The sequence below is a fragment of the Spermophilus citellus genome (assembly GCF_964194105.1).
Source record: "Spermophilus citellus genome assembly, chromosome: 7".
Lineage (NCBI taxonomy): Eukaryota > Metazoa > Chordata > Mammalia > Rodentia > Sciuridae > Spermophilus > Spermophilus citellus.
The window spans coordinates 99291208-99315936 of record NC_138188.1 but is presented as its reverse complement, the minus strand read 5'-3'; the positions used below and the strand labels follow the sequence as shown (position 1 = coordinate 99315936).

The following is a 24729-nucleotide window of genomic DNA, read 5'->3' as shown; positions in this document are numbered from 1 at the left end:
TTCTCATATTTACTTCAAAGCTTGTTGGCAACCGTGGCATTTTTTTAAATATTTATTTTTTAGTTATAGGTGGACACAATATCTTTGCTTTATTTATTTTTTAATGTGGTGCTGAGGATCGAACCCAGTGCCTCATGCGTGCAAGGCAAGCACTCTCCCTCTGAGCCACAATCCCCAACAGTGGCATTTTTTAAAAAGAAATAGAATTTTCTGAAAACCTTGGTTTTAAATTAAGTTCTACTTCTTATTAGCTGGCCAGCTTAAACTGCCCTCTCCTCCCCCTGACTGGCCCACCTAGGCCCCAGGCTTCTCCTCTGTGTGATTCATGATGGGGAGAACATATTTTTAGAGAGGGTCCATGAAAATACCGCATAACTTTTCAAGTGTCTAAACCAATGCAAAGCATTGCCAGTACTATCTCCCTTTCCCTACAAGGGTGACATCCCAGAACAAGATGCAGAAATCTCATACTTCACCCAGAACATAAAAGTAAAAGAAGAAACTCAGATATTTTATTGCAAAAACTGCCTATGACTCTCAGAAAACAGCAGCAGTGCCCCAGTAGCCTGTCACACATCCAATAGGCAAACTATTCTTCATTTTCACTCTCAAATGTGTAAATTGTCCAGAAAGATAACTCTAAGTATAAATATGACAGAAAAATATCTAAGCCATTTAGCATTATGAAGCCAGTAATCTCCTGCAATAAAAGTTGCAGTTTTAAAAATACTTCCTATTGATCATGACTAATAATCAATATTCTGATATGTTGTTTTGAATTTTAACTAAGGACAGGCATACAATTTTTTCTTTATTTTATTTTTGAAATGATCCTACAGTTTCATATTTTACATAATACAATTCTTATCTATTTTAAGGTAAATATAAGCAAACATTCTCATTTACAAAATAGTTTTTAATTAACTCTTTTGTTTGTATACCACTTTTTATCTCAGAGGATTGTAAATATCTCACAGACTATGTTTCAATGAAATGTATTTTCTCTTCTGCTAAAATATATAAAAGTCATTTGTTACTGTGGTTTTAAGAAGAAAGCTATACTCTTTTCTTGCACATAATAATACTCCCTTACGAGCTATCAAGAGTCTAAATTTCTAGTCCTAATATCACTACAAACTCACTATTAGAGAGCCTATGAAGTCCCAACTTCAGATAACATCTAATATGAAAAATTTAAAGCCCCTTAGCATCTAGTCATTGCACACTAGCCTGAGAAAACCTGCTCTTGCTCTTCTGCGTTATGGCATAAAAGATTTTTATGGAAAAGATGGAATTTGCTGTTTGGGGATTTCATGTTGTGCAAGTGGCTAATGGAGAGCTATTTTGACTTATTAAATGTGATGTGTCTCCAGACTGATTCAAAGAGATAGAGGTTTGGAATACGGGTGGAAGGCAGCAGCACATTCTGCAGATGTTTGCTACATACCAGGCATGGTAGTAAGCAACAGATCCCCACACAAAACTCTGCCTGATTCCCTTGTGTAGGAGAATGGCTTCCCCCCAACCCTATCCAGTTACCATCTATTTAATGATTGTGGATGGGAATTTCATCACTGGGGCAGAGACATTTATTCCAGTGGTTCCTATCATGGGTCCTTTGATGTTCCTAGATTACTCTGCCCTTTTGCCCATTTTTTGTCAAGTAATGAAGATTCTTAAGTTCACCCAAGGGCAGAACTGCCTTTGATCTTCCAGGTTGAGCATTTTTCTGAAGACTTAGACATACATGATAGCATTCATGGGGGTGGTAACAGTGATGGGTGTGTGGTGTTTTTTCCCCAAAAAAATGGTGGACATTCCACCTGGGTTTTTGCAATTCTAAACACTCTTCCCAACCCTGAAATAAAATTTTCATTATGCTACAGTGTCATCCATTTCTGTCTATGGATGGTCCTTACAAAGGGCTACACTCACTAAGTACTGGCATTTCTGGGATGTATAAGACAAGGTCTGTGCCCTAACAGATTTATGCTCTCACCAAAACAGGTATTAAATGATAACCATTTATCTAAGTGCTAAATGAGTGACAGAGGTCAATATAGGCCAAGACAGTATTCACAAGGAAAAGTTTTATAATAAATACATTATTACATTATTACATATGGATCTTGAATGAGAAGAAAGCCCTAGGTAAGGGGCGGGGGGAAGGTGATAAAGGCCTAAAGTTTTAGTAGCTACCTAAATGGTATGACTAGGAATTCAGAGATATAAATGTACTTAGTCTTTCTGATACCCTATAAGTTAACTGGCTTAGACCAAATGGAGTATTGATGGAAAGGAAATCCGAGAGGACTTACCTAAAATAAATTCAGTGAATTTGCATGCCCAGGCTAAAGAATTTGGAACCAGGGGAGAGCCATTAGAAACTATCTTTTCCCTAAGTGTGTTCTAAGATTAATAATCATTCCATTAAAAGGGAGGTGGGAAAGAGTCTGTATTCCAATAAACTTGGACAGCAATGAGGTCTTCAGCACCTTTAATATCCTTATATGCATTTTAAGTTTGAGAGAGGAAGGTACAGTATGGAATATTTCTTAAGTTTACTTGACCAGAGAACTTTGAGATGCAGCTTAAAGTTCTAGTATCCTATAAAACTCAATTTGAGATATACCATCTGAAAGAAATTTGAAGGTCAGGAGTTGAAAACAGGATACTAAACTAAGTTGTGATAATTAAGCTAGTACCATTAGGAATGGACATGCCATCAACTGCAGAGAAGGAGCCACTGATGGAAGCGAAGGGAAGATTAAAGATCAGAAATAGATAGCCTCTGGGAAAGAAAAGGGAGTGTAGGACAGGTACAGCTCTTGCTTGAGGAAACAGAACTATGAAAATTCAGAGCTATTAAAGAAGATGAGAACTAATAAGCTTACCACACAGTATAGCACAGGTTTCTCTTACTAAAGTGGGAGGCAAGCTCATCAACTAAAAAAGAAAATAGAAAATGGGACTTGATAAAAGTAGAACATACTAAGAAAAACTACCTCAGGCTTGCACTTGGAAACAACGGGCAAAAGTGAGGGTCAAGATAGCATGCATGTAGGGTGTTGTACTGAGCAGAGAAGTAAATGGAGAATGGTAGTATGGACTCACAGTTGAAGAAATTAAGAGAAAACCCTGCACATAGAAAGAGGAGAAATGAAATCTGAAGGGCTATTGAGGACAGACTGGACCAAGATATCTGGGAAAGCCAACCAGGGTAAAAAAAAAAAAAAAAAAAAAGAGTAAAAATGAGTAGGCTTCTTAGGCATTGGGGAAGGTGAATTACAAACTGGGGATGAAACACTTGGGGTCAAATGTGAGGCCTGAGAAGAGTAATTTAGAATAAGGATGAGGACTAAGTAGAAACTAAAGAAAAAGAGTGCTAAAGATCTGTTTGAAAGAACTAGTAATGAGGCTTTGGATTAAATTATTAATGTAAATAGGAAAACATAGGTCAAGTGTTGAAGGGTTTTTTGTCTTTGCTTTTTATTTTTTGTACTGAGGATTGAGCCCAGGGAGGCTTAACCACTGAGCCACATCTCCAATCCCATTTTTATTTTTTATTTTTGAGACAGGGTCTTACCAAGTTGCTGAGACTAGCTTAGAACTTTCAATCCTCCTGCCTCAGCCTCCCAAAACCACTGAGATTGCAGTTATGTGCCATGCACCCAACTTAAAGGTTTTGAGAAATTACAAAAAAGCTCAAGAAGGCATTAGATAGTCGCGATGGAGAATTTGGTACAAGCCTATGGTGAGTAGCTCAAATGAAGAGGAACAGAATGAAGGCAGGTCAATGGCTTAGTGATTTCAGGATAGGTACATGTCAAGCACTAGAGCATGGTGACTAAAACCCAGCCCTCATCCCTCCTTTGCTACCCTCTGGCTTCATGATCTATATCAGTTTCCTAAGCAGTTTCAGTTTTCTCATCTATAAAATGGAAGTGTAATTTCTACCTTCAAAGTGTAATTGTAAAAAATAAAGTTAAGCAATGGATGAAAAAGCACAATGTCTGTCACATAGCAAACATTCAGCTAATGGCAGCCCAAATGTCTGTGAGCCAATACGATCAGGAAAAGGGAAGTAAAGTTCACTTTGAGTCAGTTTTAGGGGCAACGCCACTGTGATGTTTCTCAGCACCTGTTGTTCCATTTAGCCACAAACTGTAATGTTTAGTCCAGGACACATACCCAATGCAAAGAGCAAGGAACAGAAAATTTTGATAATACCAGAAAATATACTGGGCCATAAATCATACTCATGTTGGAATCCTTATTACAAAGTATAAAGTGACCTTATAATCAGGAACTTCGACAGACTTTCTGGAGGGGATGATTTCAGTGTAAAATGGCTTGGACATGTCCCATCCCCAGGTGTTCATTAAAACCAAGAAATCATCATGGCATTGTTTATCACCTGGTCCCCAAGATCTTTTATTTTAAGCAAGAATCAACTGTACCTGAAACGCTAAGGCTCTTGGGATGTGCAACTCTTATTAACAGAGTTTGTGAATTGTCAAAAAGGAATCAAGAGGTCTCTATGGAGAAAATTAACATAGATTTATTGTGACAAACAGTAGGACGATGATTTCACTTTCTGTTGGCAGGGCCATCCCAGGGGTCTTCAAGCCAGCAGAGGTATTTCTTCTGGACACGGGTATTAACCAGTGGTTAATTAAGGAACTAAAATTTTTAAAGTGAAACAGTTCTTACAGCATCAGAGACCTGAAGATCGGGTTCCTGATTAGTTTGTCTGGTCATGATGCATTTGCTGCCTTATTCATTAAATAGTTTTTCACCAGTTTCACCAGAGGTGGGATTAGTGATTGAGACTTGGGAATTCGCTTCAGGTAATTAGTTAAAAAGTGAAAAGTCAAATAGATTTCTTTAACAGGTTTAATGGTTTAACAGGTTGATGAGCTACTTAATGCCCACAATTTTCTTCTCTGGGGACTATTAGAATTTTAAAGGACCTTAAAAATTATAAAAACTACCTCCTCTTTTTTACAGATGGAAAAGCTGAGCCAAACAGAGGTTAAATGACTTGTCTAAGGTCATCTAACTAGTTCTGTAATTTTCCCGTTTCTTAGTCTTACTCCCTTTAACTCTTCCTCCTCCCCCCTCAACATTGCATTCCCCACAACTACCTCTCTGCTAATGTTTCTTGCATTTACCCTTGTGTTTTGAAATCTCCTGTGCCTCCAATTATGAGATGGAGGGTATTTGCCAATTAGTAACCCCTCACCACTAATTCGCCACTACATTTGGGGCAAAGAAATGAGGGAAGTGGAACAATTTTAAATTTACTGTGATCTTTGAGACAGCTTTATCTACACCTGGGAATTGCTGTTAGACAATTAAGGTTAGTAAAGCTCATTGAATTTCTCAGAGGAAAGGTGTTATTTGAATTATTACCAGATAATTATTGTTAAAAATAACAATAATGTAAAAAATAGGAACTTTGCATGTTAGAGATATTTTCATTTTGAATTTCTAAAGATTGGTGGGAACCCAAGGGGACCTAGACACTTTTTTCCCCCCATAATGTGCTCAAAACCAGAAACTCCTTGAATTCTGTTTAATGTCTCATGACCTGACAAACTGGCCCAGAATCAGAAGCCAGTCATGTCAGTCAGCTTTTATCCAAGTTATTTGGCTTCAACTCCTTCAAAAACAACCCCCAACAGGAAGGAGAGTGTCAGACCTAAGACCTGTGGTACCCAGACCAGTAGCATTAGCATTACCTGGGAGCCTGTTATAAATGCAGAATTGCAGACTCCACCCCAGACATGCTGAATCAGAAATCCTGAGTGATTCATTTGCTTATTAGAGTTTAAGATTGATAGAAGACATGCTTGTCTTCATTTAGAAAGGAAGTAGGAAGGAAATATACTTATTGATAGTTTCTGAAACTGTTCCTTCACCTGAACTGTATGCTTCCAAATCCTCCCGGTGGCTCTGAACTATCATGGAATTAACTAAGCATCTTCCTTTTGCTGAGATCACAGTGGGAACTAGCAATGTGCCCACGCCATGTTGGAACTATTACTATATAGTAAAAAGAGCATAGGTTTAGGGTCAGAAAGATCTGGGTTTAGAATCTGGCCTCGCCATCCTCTTGCTTACTAATCTTAAGGTATATGAGTTCAGAGTCTCTTCTTTATCTATACAACAGGTATAATATTAACACATATGCATGGCTATGAGGATTAAATGAGAATATATTTATATATATAAATACCTAGTGCAGTCCCTGATAAAATTCAGGCAAAAATAAGTGTTAGCTATTATTGTCACTGTTATTTTATTTGTGTGTGTGTGTGTGTGTGTGTGTGTGTGTGTGTGGCTTTAATTATGAAAGCAACCTCTAATTGTAGAATGATTTGGTGTAATTTCTAAGGAATGGGAAAGGCCATGCTGAAATAAGACCTCTGCAGAAAGTTCCTTACAGTGATATGTGGTGGTGTGTTACATAACAGCTCTGCTCTCTAAGGGCTTCCAGGACAGATCTACAGAGACATCAACAATGAAACAGGCTGAAGAGAAGTGACCCTCTGTCTGTTCTGTCTCTGACACCATAGAGCAACTTGCCAGCTGGGTTTCAAGAGCAGATTCTTTATTACAGTGATGATGTAAGAGACAGAGAGGACAGCTGGATTTCCAGATTCCAGGGAGGATTTGTGGCACCAGCAGCCCCTCAAAATTATCTTTTGACTTAAAAACTGACTACATTGGATATGAAAGTCATTAAAAGGAAATAAATATGAAACCCCATGAAGTCATTTCCACTGGGTCTTTTGTAGAGTCTAAGCAATAAAACATGCCACACCATGCAGTAATACAGTAGCGCTGATTAACAGACCCTCAGGTGGGTACTAAGGCAAGAGGAGAAATAAGAAGTGAGGATAGGTGACAATTAGCCAAAAATGGAAGTAAGATCATAGCAGCAGTCTGGGGGGCGAGAAAGAAGTGTTTGATTAAAAGGACAGAAAGAGTGTGGCTCTAATTATAAAATGCACAAGTTAAATAAAATGTTAGGTATATTTAAAATGTCCGTTTGCCTAATTACATACAGGATTAGTATGTTGCCAGAAAACATTTCATTATACTGTATTAGACATATTGATCAGTGATTCCCTTTATCATTTTAGTGGACTTATGGGGTGGGTGGGGGGAAGAGAAGGAAGTTCTGTCTGACGAAATGTTGATAATCTCCAGCTACATGATGAGTTAGAAAGAACAATGACGAGCTCTGAAGCCCAGTTTGCTGTTTATGTGGCTGCTGGGGTGCTGCTCTTTAATGGATGTCTCAATGCATAGCATGGCTCCACCACACCAGACAAAAAGAGTTTGATTAATACCACCAGGGTTTTCCCCAGGAGCACAGCAAGTCAAGCGCTCACCTGGGAGAGGCAGATGAAGTCTGTACTGTAGGCTAGCACTTAAGGGGGAGGGGGAGCTTTTCTGAGAAGTAAAAATGACTGAGATCCCTGGAAGAGTCAGTTTTCCTCACTCAGGTGAACACTGTTATCCCACGACATGTTCTGTTGGGCTTTTCATCTTTAGGTAAGAGAAAATGATTCTGTTTGAAGATAAGGATAGAAAAGAGATTAAACAATTAATGTTTCTTCCATCGCAAGAGGAGAATAAGACAAGAAAATGAGAATAGACTTGGGGCAGTCATCTGCACATTTCTACAGAAATTAGTATAATAAGGAAATAAAAAGCAAAAATCCAGATAAACCTAAAGCATGACTATTGAGCAGAATTAGGTGGGAAACGAAGTGTTAATTAATGTGACAAATAGCAAGATTGCCAGTCCTCTATGTTTTTAAGTAACTAACAACTTTATCCATAGAATTATTGCAGCCTGTTCTCTCTGAGAGCTGCAGTTGAATCCACAGCTTTTCCAAAGCATGAGAAATTTTATTCTGATGTTCAGCCTGAGTTTATCACTCCAGTGGTATTTACAATATTGTCATAATTATTTCTGCTGGTAATGTTAGAAAAATTTGCTTCCTTGTTTTTTTAAACCCACCCTCATTTTTAAGACATTATTTAACTATAAAAAGATGTCTATTCGGCTGGGGATGTGGCTCAAGCGGTAACGCGCTCACCTGGCATGCGCGGGGTGCTGGGTTCGAGCCTCAGCACCACATAAAAATAAAATAAAGATGTTGTGTCCACCAAAAACTGAAAAATAAATATTAAAAAATTCTCTCTTCTCTTCTCTCTCTCTTTAAAAAAAAGATGTCTATTCAGTTTATCAAAGCAAATAAATGAAAAAAAATTATTTCTTGGTAGCTAATATATTGTTGCAGGTTACTTACCCAAGCCTCTCACTCTCTCTGGTCCCGTCATTATTGATGGTCTGCTCCACCTGTTGGTGCCAAGTAAACACTGATAGATAGTTAGGGCATGTTGTCTTTTCTTTTAGTTTTCCTTGCTCAGCCGCTAGTAAGAATATGGCCTTAAGCAAGCCTGTTTCCTTAATCTCTTCATCTGCAAAATTAAGATGGTGTTGTAGGTGAGCTTTAAGGTGTCTCCATTTTATCCTTAGGTTCCATGACTCTAAGAAAGATTCTTTATTGCTTTCTAATTCAGTTCAGCAGACATCAGCTAGGCACAAACTCGTGCACACTACAGAGTACTATGATAGAAGCAGGGAAAAGTGATTCCTATCCCAACCATCATAAAGCAACATAGCCAACACCTCTATAGCAAAAGATAGGTTAAGAAGAAAAAAGCATAATAAATTTATTTGATCATAGTCTTAACATGACATGGAGCCTTCAGATTAAAGATGTGAAGACTCATGGTAAGGTGTCCATTTTCATGCTTAGGTTCAAGGAAGCACAGACAGCTGTGTAGGAATATGATTGGACAAAGGGGTATGACCTAATGGTAGTAGATTGAGAGCAAAAACCCCGCAAGGCCTGTCTGTTCAGATTCTTGTTGGCCTTTCTTTGCAGCAGTCCTTCCTCTGCATGGACAGGACCCCTCTTGAGTTCGGGGTTTATGATCTACTATCAGACAAGGTAGGTCAGAAAATTTCTCTATGGCCAGCTCCAAGACACAAAGGCAGGGAAGTTTAGAGTAATAATTTTAGGCTTTATAGCTTGCTTTTTGGAAAAGGGATTCTGGTTTCCATGATCTACCTCATAGAAGAGAAATTCTAGTTCTTGTGGCTTGCCTCAGGGGAGAAAGAGGAGCAAGAGACAGGTAGAAAGGAGGGGTTCAAAGGGAAACCGTGCTTCATCGGCTGCTTTGGAGGCCTTCACTTTGGGGTGTAGTTTACTGAGCCCCAACAGAAAACAGTAAAATCTATCTCTGCTTTCAAGGGAACTCAAATTACACAAATAATTATTAGAGTTTATAGAATGTGCAAAGGGAGTGGTACACGTAAGTGTTCAAAAGGGCACTTCCCTTTGAGAAGTGCTTCCTAAAGGCATTGGCATTTAAATGGCCCATAAAGAAGATGTTCATAGACATTGGAAAATGAAAGAAGTTGCCACAAACATGGTGGAAAAGAGTGGGCCATCACTGGACTGCAGAGATAAGAATGGAAAATTAGGTTGGGAACACAATACAGCAGCCTTGAATGCCAGGCAAAGAGGATTTTGAGCAAAGGAAGAATGTGTTTAGACTGGTACTTTAGAAAATTAATGTAATGCTGGTGTGAAGATGGGATAAAGGTAAAGAGAAATTGGAAAAATGAAGGCAGTTAAGAGCAATTCACTGAAGTCATGGTAGTGGGTGGCAAAGGGATACATATGTATTAGGTATAGAAAACAAGTATTGAAGAAATGACTAGAATAAAATGTCACAGGATTTGGCAACTGATTGTGTGTGTGTGTGTGTGTGTGTGTGTGTGTGTATTGAGAGAGAGAGAGAGAGAGAGAGAGAGAGAGAGAAAGGAGGAAGAGGAGGAGGAGGAGGAGGAGGAGGAATTAAAAATGATGCCTCCATTGTAGTCCAAAAAAAATATATAAAATGGGACCAATGACACAACATGAGAAGACTAGCAAAAGAACAAATTTTGAGAGAAAGGCAATGAATTCTGTCTTAATCTTTTTTGACTTGTATTGGAAGAACCTATATAATATTTGATGGTGATGTAAGCTTCTCAAAATTAGAGACTAGAAGTTATTCAGCTTTTGCAGGTGTCTAATATACGCTATATGAACACAGAATGAACAAAAAAATGAATGTACCAGTAACCAGCTCTTATGTAAAATGTGGGTCTGAAACTCTTCAGACAAGCAAGAACTAGAAATAACAATGTGGACACTCTCTATGGAGAAGCACTTGTTGAGATCCTGGAGGACAGGACCAAACAAAGCCCGAGTGAAGAATCTTAAGGAATGTTGATATTAAGGGAATGGGAGAAGGAAAACAAATCAGTGTTGGAGGCAGAACAACCTGAATTGTAGGAGGAAAATCAAAATAATAAGGTGTCCCACCCATTGTATAAGGAAGAGAGTTTCAGGAACACAAAGGTCACTGAAGCCCAATGTGGCCAAAATGACAGGCCTATGAAAAGACCAGTGAGATCAGGGACCTGAGGCAGACAATAGTCACTTTGTAGCCTCTCAGGCTGAACTCCTTAGAACCAGAAGATAGGAAAGGAAATAAAAACTTTGCAAGGGAGAACAAAGGGAAGGCAAGAACTCAGAACATGACCAGGTCAGAGCATGAAATAATAACTAAGCAATGGAGAGGGAGGGAGTAAAAAATACTAGGCATGTGATGTACATACACAGTGGAATACTATTTAGCTTAATTTTAAAAAGGAGGAAATGCTGTTTTTCACCACAGCTTGGATGAACGTAAGGAACATCATGTTAAGTGAAATAAACCAAGAAAAAAAGGGCAGATACCACATGATTCACTCCAAAACAATTGAACTCACTGAAGCAGAGAGTAAAATGGTGGTTAACAGAGGCTGGGGAGATATTGGTAAAAGGCAACAAAATTTCAGGAGGAATAAGTTCAGAGATCTATTGTTTAGCATGTGGACTGTAATTAATAATGAAATGTGGTATACTTCAAAATTGCTGGAAGAGTAGATTTTAAGTAGTCTTATGATAAAAACGTTATATATGTGAGGTAATGTGTATGTTAACTGGCTTGATTTAGGCACTGTACAGTGTAGACATATATCAAAAGATTAAGCTATATGCCATAAATATGTATAATTTTTTTCAATTAAAAATGAACAAATAACCATTGCAAATCAGGGACAGCATCAGGAGAATAAACTGTGGCCAGGTTGCAGACTGTCCCCACTTCATCCACTCCAGGTCAGAGCCACAGACAGGTGCTGTGGTGTCTCAGAGTGCTTGGGCAGTCAGGAAAGAACACTGAATACGGAGTCCCATAAGACATCATCTCTGTTCTCCATCCCCAGACCTGGCACTGTCTGGTGCAGAGATGCAGAACTAGCCTCTCAGCCCTGTCCCACAGTTCTGACTCCATCAAAGTAAATGACCACATCACCATCATGCTCATTTAACAAACTTGTTTGTTTGTTTGTTGTTTGTGCTAGATGCAGCCGCTCTCTGTTCCCTGCCCCAATGAACATCAGCACTAGGCCCAAGCCTTGGAGTGATTTACCTGAAGAGTGACACCATTGATTTGGAGACTACTGTGAGTATATTATGCCTCCAATAAAAGCCTCCTTAGTTTACTTTGCTTAATTTAAACACATGCTCACACACACATACACACACTCACACTTGTAAAAGCAGGTGAAATTATAGATGGCTTCATTTCTTGGATGTCACAAAGCAATCAGCCTTAGTCCTGAGGTGCCTGCAGTGGTTCTCGGCTTCCAGCCTGTAGTGTATGCTCTGGGCAGCGTCCTTCCCTCCTTGCCTGGTGGCTGTGTAGAGCCAGATCTGAGCATATCTTGCAAGGACTGATGCTGTTCTGCTTGGTCACCTTGGTCACTGTTTTCCAAAGTGGTGGAAGTTCCTCCCAAACTGTTGCTTCTCATCACCCTTCTGTGCCAATCTTGAATCTCATGGAAGCTTGTCATTTCATGTCACCCTGGCCAAATCTGTGAGCCAGCTTTGCTTGCCATGTCTACCTGTTGTCTGAGCTGCATCTCATGCTGTTGCCTCTCTGATAGTATAGGGAGCTAAGGCCCTCCCCTGGGGGCTCTGGGTTCCTTCTACTACATCTCCAAGCCTTCTGGGTGCATGGCTCTGTGTAGCTGGTTTTGTTCCTTCCATGTCTTGTATTTATGTAGGAGAAATATAGTCCTTGAAAGGAAAGGTGCAGACATAAGTTGAGGTAGGGGATATAATACTTACAGGAAAATAATGACAAAGATTGATAGCCAATTAATCATTGCTAAAACTAACAGGTGAATATGTGTTTTTTTCCACTAAGAATTAAGCCAGAAATGTGAATTTAGTTATGCATGCAAAACAACTTAATTATACATTTAAAAATGAAAACTTGTTCTAGTTGTTGTATTTACAAATTTTCCTATATGATGTGAGGCAGGTAATGGGATGGTGTTTTACAGACTTCTCTGTTACTGGAAAACGCTAAACCTGGGAGACTAACATCCCTCTTAGGCTTCAGGTAGGATTTTCAAATTCATATCTTTTATGTTTTTAGCTATTCTGGCATAAATGGAACCCAAAGGGATGAAGCCAAAGTTGTTTGTTTGTTTGTTTGTTTGTTTGTTTGTTTGTTTGTTTGTGTTTTTTAATTTTGTGTTGCTTTGTATCCCTAATGCTTCCAGTCTCCTAGGGGTAATTGATGATAATTGATGTATAGGTGATAGATAGGCCTGCCAGACCATGATGGGATGTAACTGTCAGGGTATTCTGTGATATAAACAGGATCTAAAGGACTGGGAACTAAAGACATGAGAGAAGATCAAAACTAGTTTCTCCACCTGAGCATGGTGGTGCATGCCTGTAATCCCAATGGCTCCGGAGGCTGAAGCAGGAGGATCATGAGTTCAAAGCAGGCCTCAGCAATTTAGCAAGGCACTAAGCAATTCAGTGAGAACCTGTGTCTAAATAAAATACAAAATAGGGCTGGAGATGTGGCTCAGTGGTTGACTGCCCCTGAGCTCAATCCCCAGTACAAAAAAAAAAAAAAAAACCTAGTTTCTTTAGTCCATACATCACAAGGAATTTACTTGTATCGTACCATCATTCATCCTGAAGTTCAAGTGTGAGAAGTACCTTAGAAATTTTAACATCTGAATAGTTTCTTGTGCTTTTCTTTGTTCCACAGTAACAATACTGGTACATTAGCACAGCCATACCAGGGAGCAAACTGGTTTCAGTCCTTTTGTGTCCTTTGGGAGGCAAGAGTCCTTAACACTCCTTCCTTCTGGTGCTGCAGAGCAACCAAGATCCTGACATAGGAATCAGGATCTTGAAATCTTCAGGGAAGCCCTCAAGTGAGCATCAGCTTCTGCCTAGGAAGTATTTCACCTGTGCAATTCCAGTGCCTGCCTTGGCTTCTCGTGGGTATAGAAAATGGACAGATTGTCTCTGTTATTCAGAAACCAAGCTTCCTTACACATAAGAGAGAAACCTTAATGAAATGTATAGGGACTTGCTATACAAGGCAAATCAATAAGGTGGGGAAAGTATAAAAATGTGAACTGTTTGCAAGAGTGTGTCCCTTCCTGTGGGTTGACAATGTTCCAGGCCTGTTTCAAGGCCTGGGGGTAGGGGTAAGAGCAAGTGTTTGATTTTATCTCACTGCCTGCTCAGGGGTTCTACCTACTTACCCAGACTGATGTGATTATTAAATGAGATAATTATATAATGTCAGGCACAGCAGAGGAGAGTATAGTCACTCAATGTCTAAAACTTACTGAGCATTTACTATGTGCTAGGCACTGTTCTGGGATGAGGAATATGGTAGCAAGCAAAATAGAAATTCCCATTCTCATAAGCTTACATTCAATTTTATTGATTTATAAATGGCAAATAGACAATATTACTCATGGAAGCTAAGAGATAACTAATTTTATTTTTATTTTGCTCTTTCCTTCCAGAAAGTTAAGAGTAAAGAGTGAAAGAAATGGAAAAGAGAAAGAATAAGTACGTTAATGAGTTTTGCCCACTCCCCCACCCCACCCCACCCCAACCCCAGAATGAGTCTCTCCCTGACACATGGCCCAGGAAACCTCTCTGGACCAACTCAGCCAGCCTCTCTGGTCTTTTGACTTCACTTTGAATTTGGCACAAAAAGAGACAGCAGCAAAAGATGTGAGCATGGAAGGAGAAAGGTCAAGTGTTTATTGATTCCACCCTCCTTCCCAACTTCAATTCTGATTAGTCGTAGAAAACCCCATCTTTTCCCTCGCTCCTAGAATTGAAATTATTTAAATTCACAACTCTTCATGGTTGCCAGTCCGTGGTACTTGAAGGTCCCTTGACCTCATCTCCACCACTGTATAAGTCCTTTTGTTAAACTCTCTTTGGTTAAAATTTTTGCATGTGCCATCTAATTCTAACTGATACCGTGAGGGAGAATACACTGAAAAACACTATAAACCAGCCTTGCCAAGACTAAAAGAAAAAAAATGCTTTGATCATGAAAACATTTTAAACTGATATGAGAACACTGGGCCAAGGAGTGAAAGGATAAATTGTAAGAAAACACGAGAGACAGGAGGCCGCAGGTTGGTTTCGATGAATGGATTGCAGTGTTCAGGCTTGATGAGCTTCTGTAGGCCAAGTATAGCTTGCTTGACCCTCAACTTCAAGGAGCTCTTGGGACAGCCACAGCAATGACAAACATGTGAACAGCAGGGCATCGGGAGGGAGCTGCAGAGAGATCAAAGTGTGGAAGATGAGATCACTTATCCTCACATTCTTCCTGCCTTTGCTACAATAACAACCCACTCGTCTCCACCCCAATTCTAAATATTAAAAAGATTACTAAGATAAAGAAAATGTCCTATTATATAGCTAATATGCTGAAAACAGAAAAGTAGTACTCTGAAAGAAGCTACCATTATTGAGTACTTCCTCAGTGTCTACACTATGCTGATCATTTCACAGAGCTGATCTCATTTATTCCTCATGGCAGAAGGAAGTAAATATTATTGTTCCCATTTCACAGATGAGGAAAATGGGGCTCAGAGATACAGAGCAAACTGCCTAAGACACACAGCCATTAGGTAGTAGAGCTCAGTTCTGTAACGCCCCCACCCCCTTCTCTGGCTAGGATGCTTTATCACCACCTCCCCTTTCTCCATGTCCAGATGCTCAACTAAGCCTTTTCTCATGCTACCATGGAGTAGTGTAGGAAAATGGTTCCCACTCCAAAAGGGTGGGGGAGGCGTCACTGTTCAAAATTATCCTGATCCAATGACTGAGTAATTATTTATCAAAAGGAGGTTCTGACTAATTCTTTCCTATCCAACCGGGCTGATAAGTGGAAAGCATGTTAATGTGCAGGAGAGGGTGGGAGCCCAGTCAGTGAAGGGAGAAAATTGGGAGAGGGAGATAGAAGAGAGCACTCTCCTTTCAACAGACCCTGGAGACTGATAAGAGCTCACACAGATAAAATATTTATTTTTCCATATGTTGCAGAAAGCATTGCCATCACTGTATGTGTGCAATATGTGCAAAGGAGTGTGAAATATATACATCAAATGCCACCGATCTGGTTAATTTCCATGCATATAACATGCTTAATACCCACCATCTCATCCATATGTTTTAATGCATATTTCTTTCCACATACAATATGTCTCGTTAGGAAAGAGCCAACATCCTCCACAGCCTTACTCACTGCTATGTTTCAGCCCAAAACTTGTTGCTGGGGCCAGCACAAGGAGAGTTAAAAACCAGAAAGTTCTTCTGGCTAACTCAGCCTCCAGTCACCTTAAAGTGCTTTCCCAGTTCTTGAAGCAAGCCCTTTTTTTTTTTTTTTTTTTTTTTTTTTAATAACAGAAATGTTCACAGTGGGGAGATGAAAATGTTTTTGTTCTCTGTGGACAATTGGGAGATGTTCAGTCAGAATGTCAAAACTGACCGTTGAAAGGCGGTGCCTGTGGCCACACTTTTTTTTTTTCTTTTTCGAATGCAGAGCTCCATCAGTGTGGCGGGAGGAAGTGCACAATGATTGGTCTGTTCCTCTGTGGAAGTGTTCAGGGTACACCCAGTTTTGCTTTGCATATATTTACGAAACATCTGCCCTTTTCTTCTCCTTAAGTCCTTCCCCCTCGCCAGTCCCCTTTCCCCTTTTCCCTGGTTTCTTTCTTTGTTGTTGTTGGCTTCTCTAACTTTTTCATTGGAGCTTTCATTTTCCGGTTGAAGGGCGACTTCATCATAGTGTATAATTTTAAAAGAGAAAGGGAGAGAGAGAAAGAGAGAGAGAGAGAGAGAAATAGAGAATGAAAACTGAAAAGAAAGAAAGAGCCTGAGAGGCCAGAGCTTGGCAAACCAACCTTTGGCATGGTGACCAGGAGGAAGATTCTGGTAGGGAGTTCGCCCCTCTCAAGTGCTGCCTGGAGTGGGCCAGTGCGCTGCTGCCCTCTGCAGGCTCCAGGGAATAGTGCACAGCAGCAGAGGCTTGTGGAGTCTGGCCTCAGATGGGCCATGTTTATAGAGTTCTTTTACCAAAACCAAACAAGGTATTTTCAATTAATTACAACAAAACTTGCTCTTTCCTCCTTAAAAAAAACTATGAACTGCAAAAAAAAAATGGGCCAAATAACATCATCTGTGTGTCAGACATAAACTGGTGCTGCATTTTACTGTTTCTCAACTCCAAAAAAAGGAATCCAAATGAACTCTTGAGAGAGAATGAGATGGGTGCAGTTGGAAAGCAGGCTGGTGTAAAAGGATAAGACATGTGACATTAGGCAAATGAGGGAGTGAGCCAAAAATGGGTTTTTTTCAGCAATTACTGTTTCTAGAGGTGGCTCCAATGTCTTTGTGCCAAGAATGGTCTCCAGAGGTGACCCCTGAGATGACAAACAGGGTGTGGTGCAGGATATCAGGTAGGAAGCAGAATCAAATCTAGGACAGGATGCAAAGGATTTTGACATGAAGAACAATACAGTTTCTACAATGCAAAAAATAAAGGATAATGTTGGTGGTTTGGGCATGTACTCATGTTTGAAAGAGGGTGTCCTTAATTTTCTGAACCACTCATATTAAACTAGTGAAAGCCTTGTCAGTAAGCATCAGAGATAAACTTTTTCTGCTAGGTGATATTTGTCATTGGTGTTTCTTCGCTATATTTAAGAGAAACATGAGGACCAGCCTTGTTCTACTAAGCAAAATGGTCCCCTTCTTATTAAATGCCCTTCATGGATTCAAAGGGAAAGCAGCCCATCAAGGTAGATTTCACTGCTGCATAAAGAGGTAGAAACTTAATTGTGATTCAGACTGTGACTGTTCTCAAATACACTTTGATTTCAGCTCCATTTCTTTCCATCAACAAACAATTCTTGAGTGACAGCTTTATATAAGCTACTCTGCTTAACAGAATAGACTAGACAGTAAACTCTGGGAGGACAGGAGCCAGGCTCACTTCCCTAACCATTGCTGGCACATCATAGGCACATAGTAAATATTTGTAAAATGAATATGTGAGGGAAAGAAGAAGCGAAAAGTAGATGAACACAGGGAATATAAAAATAACAAATATTTCCTTACCCTCAGAGAAGTTACTGTCTCATAGAAGGAATAAGCACATAAATAGCCATTCTTGAAATAAAATTGGGTGAGTAAAATAAGATTAGTAAAAACTGAAGATTTTAGAGAAAGAAATGGAGAGAAGTTCCTGTCTCGTGAAGAGGAATCAAGACAATATCAAGATGGAAAGCATAAGTGTAAAATGTTTGATTTCAATAGGCAGAGATGAAGAAGGGGTAATCAGAGCAATAAAAATTACTTGAGTAAGGATGTAAAGCCAAGAATACAGATTCCATGACTTTCTGGGAATGGTTAGGACTTTGGAAAGTCCAGTGTGGCCAACATACAGGATGTGTGAGATAAGCAGGAGCAGCTAAGGAACTGACCTCAAGTGTCCAGCTAACACAGTCATCTCAGCTTTAGTGAATGCAAAGAACAGGACCAGAGGAATCAGAGGATAGGAAGCCAGCCGGTAAACAATCACACAGATTTTAAAAAGTGGTAAGACAAGCTGGGCATGGGGGTGCACAACTGTAGTCACAGTAATTCTGGAGGCTGAGACAGGAGGATTGCAAGTTCAAGGCTAGTCTCAGCAATATTATTGAGGCCCTAAGCAACTTACTAAGATGCCATCTCAAAATAAAAAATAAAAACAAGGCTGAGAATGTGGCTCAGTGGTAAGGCGCCCTTGGGTTCTATCCCTGATACCAAAACACAAAAACAACAAAAAAGTGATAAGGCAGTTACAATGGAATTGAAAAAGAATCACAGATGTGAAAACTATGAAGGAAGCCGATTGTCAGAATTCAGTGGTGATGATGGCTTTAAGGCAGATAAAGGGGTATAATGAGCCTGAGTTTTCCAACCTGACAAACAGACCACAGTGAGGCAAAGAGATAATAATGCTAGAGGAAGCATTCGTTTTCATGGAGAAGAGGAATTGGACTTTGTAGACTTTGATCTTGGACACTTTCTTCCCCTGAAAACCAGACTGCCAATTCCTTGGGTACACACAAGATTTGGGGGTTAGTCCCATAGTACCCGCTCAGCAAACAATGGGTGAGATTTGTAATTTTACAGTTTGTCTTATATTGACTTTCTCCATACTGAAAAAACTTCCCCCTCTATTCTAATCTTTACCATGCTATTTCTGCCTTCTGCCCTCTGAAGAAACAGATTTGATTTCACAACCTGTTGGACTAAAAACACAGCATACTAATCATAACACCATATTCTGCGAGGGCAGATTTAACTACCCAGTACAACAAATTTCAATATGAAATAGTCTGTATACCAAGTCCAAAGCCATGCCCACAGAAACAAGAGAAGCATGGAAACAAATCTACTTACAACAAATTACGTACCACATATAATCTTCTTTTTAAAAAAGAAAGAAAGAAAAGAAAAGGCGTTCTAGAGCTTGGGGTATATAGCTCAATAGTAGAGCATTTGACTCACATGTGGAAGGCTCTGGTTCAGCCCCCAACACTACAAAAAGAAAAACAAAAATAACCTTTCTGGTTACTGTCCACACAATGACAGGAAAAGACACAAAATCTAAGAAACTGGGGACCTGTCAGGGACTAGTAATCTCAGTCTAGTGTACATGTATTACAAACTAATTTATTAATTTAACATCAATTGTATTGTCCTGGGGAGAGGAGTCCTGAGCTAAGTGATAGAAGAGTCATTTGACTTTCTACTCCTGACCCCAAATAACAATATGGTCTCCTTAGTTATGGTCTCTTTTGATTCCCTTCACCTATCTCTTCGTCCCACAGCAAACACACAGTTAAACTCCTGAACTCCAGGATCATACGTTAAATCAAAAAAAACATTGAGAATCTGAAGCATAGGATGAGTAAAAAATCAGGGCCAAGAGTTTCTATGTGACACCTTCCCTCTCTGCCTACTGGAACCTAAACTCTTCTGGTCACTTTTCACTTTCTATTTTAACAACAATCTTCATCACTACCCCTCTCATCTGTACAGACTGCTGAGTTCAGATTGTGACTTGAAATTATGTATTGACTTAAAATGAATTCTAATTAAACATTAAGAAAGTCAAATGTTCCATAATGGGTTCCTGAATAGAAATTTAAAGCTGGAAGGGACCTTTAAGGCCTTCTAATCCAAGCCCTTTATTTTACAGATGAGGAAACTGAAGCCCAGAGAGGTGAAGTGAGGTGCCCAAGGCCACACAGCAAGTTAGAGGCACAGCTAGTACCATAGCTCAAGTCTCCTGACTCCCAGTCCAGTGCTCCTCCCATTACTCCACGGGTCCTGTGTCTAAGCTTCCTGACAAATGCTAGAACGGTAAACCTCCACTAGTATTTTTCCAGACCATGTTAAAACTCTTAAGGGGGGGAAAGGATGCTTTCTTGGATAATGTCAGCCATACGTAGCTCAAGCTGTCTAAAGTTCTGGGACAGGGTCTTTTTATACAGCCAACAGAGTCCAAATGTGGTGCTGTTTGCTTGGCCCATATGCTTTCATGTGTTCCCAGTTAGGCCATTACTGGAGGGAAAGAAACAAGAATCAGCTTGTTTTAAAACAAGGGACATACTGGACTCCCTCCCATCCCCCTTCAGAAAAAAAAAAATCAAGTTATCTTTAACAGATTCTAAAAATGCCTTTTCCCAAATATGCAGTCAGTTCCTTCAAAGGGCCCTTTGTTTATTTTCAGGAAGAAACCCAAGACAGCTGAAAACCAGAAGGCATCTGAGGAGAATGAGATTACTCAGCCGGGTGGATCCAGCGCCAAGCCGGGCCTTCCCTGCCTGAACTTTGAAGCTGTTTTGTCTCCAGACCCAACCCTCATCCACTCTACACATTCACTGACACACTCTCACGCTCACACCGGGTCATCTGATTGTGAGTACACCAGTGAGGCGGTGATGGTGTCTCCGCGGTGCTTGGAGTAGTGCTTTCTCCCCTGGGTTTGGCTGTTTTGCATTCGGAGCAAGCTGTTTGCATTTGGTCTTCTGAAGTAGCCAAAAGTGCTGTGCCACCATTTTGATTCAGCCAACATCTCTCTATTTTCAAAGCTAGAATATATTTTGAAGCCAGGTAACCAGCCATGTGGTCTCAAAAGACTGATTAATTACATGAGCCACATTCTTCTTCCTAACAGTAACTCAGAAAAAGGAATTGCATTGCTGCTTTCTAATTATTCTTGATCAGAATAACGGCTCTTCCACCATTACTAAATGGAACAACAAAACATGGACCTCAGAAGGCCAGTTAGACACAAGAAAACATGCATGTTGAAATTACATAACACAAGTCAGATTCACATTAGTATTGGAGTCTCTTGTAGCTTGGCTGAATTTCTGTCTTTCCAGTTTTTAATTTATTTTGAAGTGGTTAAAGGATAGCATAAATTTACAGAAGAAAAGAGAATGGCTTCCAAGAATTCAAAAGCCACCCAGACTTCACATAGCCAATAAGAATTCAGGTTAAAAATATTTTTTAATTAAAAAAAAACTGCCTAAGGGCTAAATTTGGAAATGGGCAGCTTAATGAGATCGTCACTATTGAAACCATTCTTTGCTGTTTATTTTTGCTGTCTTCTCACTAATCTGGAAGCCACTTCTTCAAAGTCTATTTTAAGAAAGTTGATAAATCACGTTTAGGAGTCAGTCTTCCTTCCTTCCTTCCTTCCTTCCTTCCTTCCTTCCTTCCTTTCTTTCTTTCTTTCTTTCTTTCTTTCTTTCTTTCTTTCTTTCTAAAACGTAACCTGATACCAGAGAAATGTGTGTTGACAATGGAAAGGATTGTAGTAAATTTGGGGTCCAAGAATTATTCCTTTTGGTTTTAAGATACCTAGCAACTCTTCTGAACTGATTTCCAGAAAGGATGGCTACAGGCAAAGAGCTGGCATGTTCTTTTACAGAATAAATAAGATAAAACCAAAAAAGTTTTATTTCAAGAAAGGGACTGTATTTATCCTGTTCTCACAGACAAATGTTATTAATTGGGGAATGAGATTCTATACCGTCTATTGTTATTTTTCTGATAGAACCAATGTAAAATTCTGCAAAGAAGGTAAGAGGAGGGTGGGTCTTGGAGATTCCATCCCCTGCTTGCTTCATCCTAATTGTCTCTAAATAAAGGGATAAGACCTTGGGGTGGGGGGCAGGTGCTCCAGTGCAGAGAGCTTGCTCTATATATAGTGGGGCTGTGACTGCCTTCAGCTGTCATTAGAAAATGAAAAGAGAAATAACAAGATCCCAATCTCTGTAGTCCCATTGTGATTTGTACAAAGTTGCAGTTTCTGTAGAGAAATATAAGGGGTCAGAAGCAGGGACTGTGTTCTGTGAACTATCATAATAGGACTTTGGACTCGGACTTTCTTGCCTGGTAGTCTCCTGCCTAATAGTAATTACAGGAAGAACTGGAAAATGGCATGGCACTATGCCCACAGACATGTGCACACTGTCCCTACCTACCAGGAAGGTGGCCTGTTCCTGTGGTGAAGGGCCTAGAGCTTTTGCATGCAGACCTTCATTGCTTGGCTTTCTGCCACACCTTATGGGGAAGATTACATTGAATGGCCTTAGCCCAGAAATCTTCTGTTAGAGCAAAAGGAATGGTTTGTTGAATAGAAAAAGCATTGAGCTTCATTTATTGTCCTTTACCACAAACATCCTCCCGTCAGACCTCAGCACTGGTATGGCACACCAACGTTTAAGGAGCAGTGGGAGTATAGGGTCACAATGCAGCTCCTCAGTGACCCTGAGGAAGCCAGCAGATCTGAGCTCAGGAGGGTGTCTGAATGCCTTTGGAAGGAGAATGAATTGGGAGGAGAATCCTAATCTCCAGCTGTTTAGAAAGTCATTCTGATTTTGCCATTAAGATGTGTAAGTCTTCTCAGCTCCAACCTGTTGTTTAAATTGATTATACTTTTCTCCAAATATATTTGGATTGTAGTTTGTCCTGATTTGAGCCTACACTTAGAAGAAAATTGTTTTTAGGAAAGATTCACAGAAATCTGTCCATTTGGAGATTGCTTGAGAGAAGACAGGAAAGAGGTTTATTTTAAGCTGTTAAAATTTTTGGATGCTCTTCTTGCATTCAAGAGGATTTTTTTTTTTTACATTCAAATGTCATTCTTACCATAGATTAATTTAAAAGCCTAATTTCTTTAAGGTAAAATATTCAGTTCCTATTTAGAATCAACAGATTTGGGGCATTTAAAAATAGTGCCCTTGACTTGTTAGTCTCTTTAACTTCAGAAACATTCCACTAGTGTGTGGTATTCCAAGCTTTCATAAGTGCCTGAATTTTTATACCACCTTTTTATTTGTCTCACCCTAATGCCCGTTTCCTATCATTCAACAGGATTCTTCCTAACTTACAGATGAGAAAACTGAGAAAAATGACACCCAGATTGATGAATGACTTGCCTGCAGTTAACCCATTTTGGGTACTGAGGGGTGTTTATGTGTTTGCTCTCATTGTAAGCAGCCAGAATTCTCTGATCAAAGCCCAAAGATAGCATTCATAGCTCTAAACAGGCATCTTGAATATGTGCAACTACTTGTATTGATGATTGGATTATAAAACAGGATGGATTAGAAACATCCCACAAAAGAAAAGTCTGCTCTGCTAGTAAGGGTGGGTAAGCCACAGTGTTTTTGCATATGAAGGACAGAGGCCATGTTTTAGAGCAAAGATGCTAAGTCTGACACCCTAAATTTTCAGTTGGCTCTTTAACCTGCGGAGCCACTTCACATTCAGCAAAACTTCCCCCCACAATATTCAAAACAAGCACGAGTATGGTCGAGATAGGCTCTCTGTGTGAGCTGATGCAGTTCATATTGCTCCAGAAATGTGTGCTGCTTTGCAGTGCACCCACTAACACAATCTCCTCTCAGCAATATTCCCCCATTACCTCCTAGCTTGTCACCTCTATGCCATTTCTTAAACCTAATGGTAAACAGATTCAGATGATGATAATGGAAGGCATTAAGATGAGTCTGGGAATGCAAAGGGCACAAAAATCCTAGGTGTTTGACATGCTGAGTAGGAGCTGAGCCAAACTCTCCCTATAAATGCTTAAACAGGACTAAACCAAGTCAGTAGAGCAGACGTAGCTCTCCATATGAAAAAACCTTTCTTGACAACGACCAAGCTGTAGCACATCACAGTCATATTCATGTGATAGACGCAACCAGAACTTTCACTTGCATATTTCTTCCATTTTGTTTTCCCCCAAATAAGGCTCCCATTGAAGGGAGAAGTTGATTCTGCTCTCCTGGAGGTCCTCCCTACTTCTGGCGGTAGATCCACCTAGTCTGATGTCTTTCTTTTGTGGAAGTTGCTATCTGTAGTTACTTCCCCTCCTGTGTTTTGCGCTGGACTCATCAAACTGTCTCATTTTTTGTGTCTTTGCCAAGATGCACTTACGCATTAACAGTTTTTATTTATTTTTAATTTAACCTTTACACATTACCAAACTGTTATGTGGGTGGGTTTAACTTTAGCTCTGTAGGTAGTGTGGTTCTGTGGGGCCGAAGGCTGTCGAGGAGACTGTGGATTCTTCCTTTTCTATCTCTTCCCATCTACCTTCTTTGTCCTTCCCCCTCCCAGCCCTTCACTTCACCCGTCCAACTCCCCGTGATTAAAAATTTTAGTACACTTGGCTCATTTTGAACTTTTAAGCCATTTTTTTAGAGAACAAAACAAAGAGGATTTTTATGGCAAACTCCATTAATGCCACATTAAGGCTGACATTTTAATTACCCCCAAGTCAGGAAATGGGAAGTTCAGGTTCCCACAGCAACAGAAACTGTCCCCTTGAGTGCCGGCATCACAGCAGAGTCTTTCATTCCCTGATTACACAACATGGGGCGTGGGGACATTGTTTTTATCCACGTATGTGGAAAGGAGCAGGGCTTTTATCCTTTGTTTCTTTCCTGTAACTACAGTTGAAGATATGGGTCTTTAGCGTCTCTCCCCAAACCATCTATATGTATTATCCTGAAACGGAAGACTATTATAGTTCTACATGTGCACACGGACAGAATTAAAGTTGCTGTGGGAACATTAACTCTGATTTCCGGACTTCCGTGCCAGTCACATTTAAACC

General features: G+C 39.9%; 1 protein-coding gene across 6 annotated transcripts in view; it reads left to right on the top strand.

Annotated features, from left to right (window-relative positions):
- ZBTB20 (zinc finger and BTB domain containing 20) overlaps positions 1 to 24729 on the top strand; it is a gene marked incomplete at its 5' end in the record, with an annotated part of 843452 nt that overhangs the window by 762411 nt on the left and 56312 nt on the right. For 2 of the 6 annotated variants that reach the window (XM_081300928.1, XM_081300929.1), the window contains 2 exons: positions 11549 to 11649; positions 20323 to 20510. Coding sequence is in view for 4 of the 6 variants with exons in the window: in XM_081300925.1 (XP_081157051.1) it covers positions 14062 to 14081; positions 20323 to 20510 (208 nt within the window). Of the gene's footprint in view, positions 1 to 11548; positions 11650 to 14035; positions 14082 to 19788; positions 19953 to 20322; positions 20511 to 24729 lie in introns of those variants that run through there. The other 4 variants (XM_081300926.1, XM_081300925.1, XM_081300927.1 and 1 more) reach the window with 4 other exon arrangements.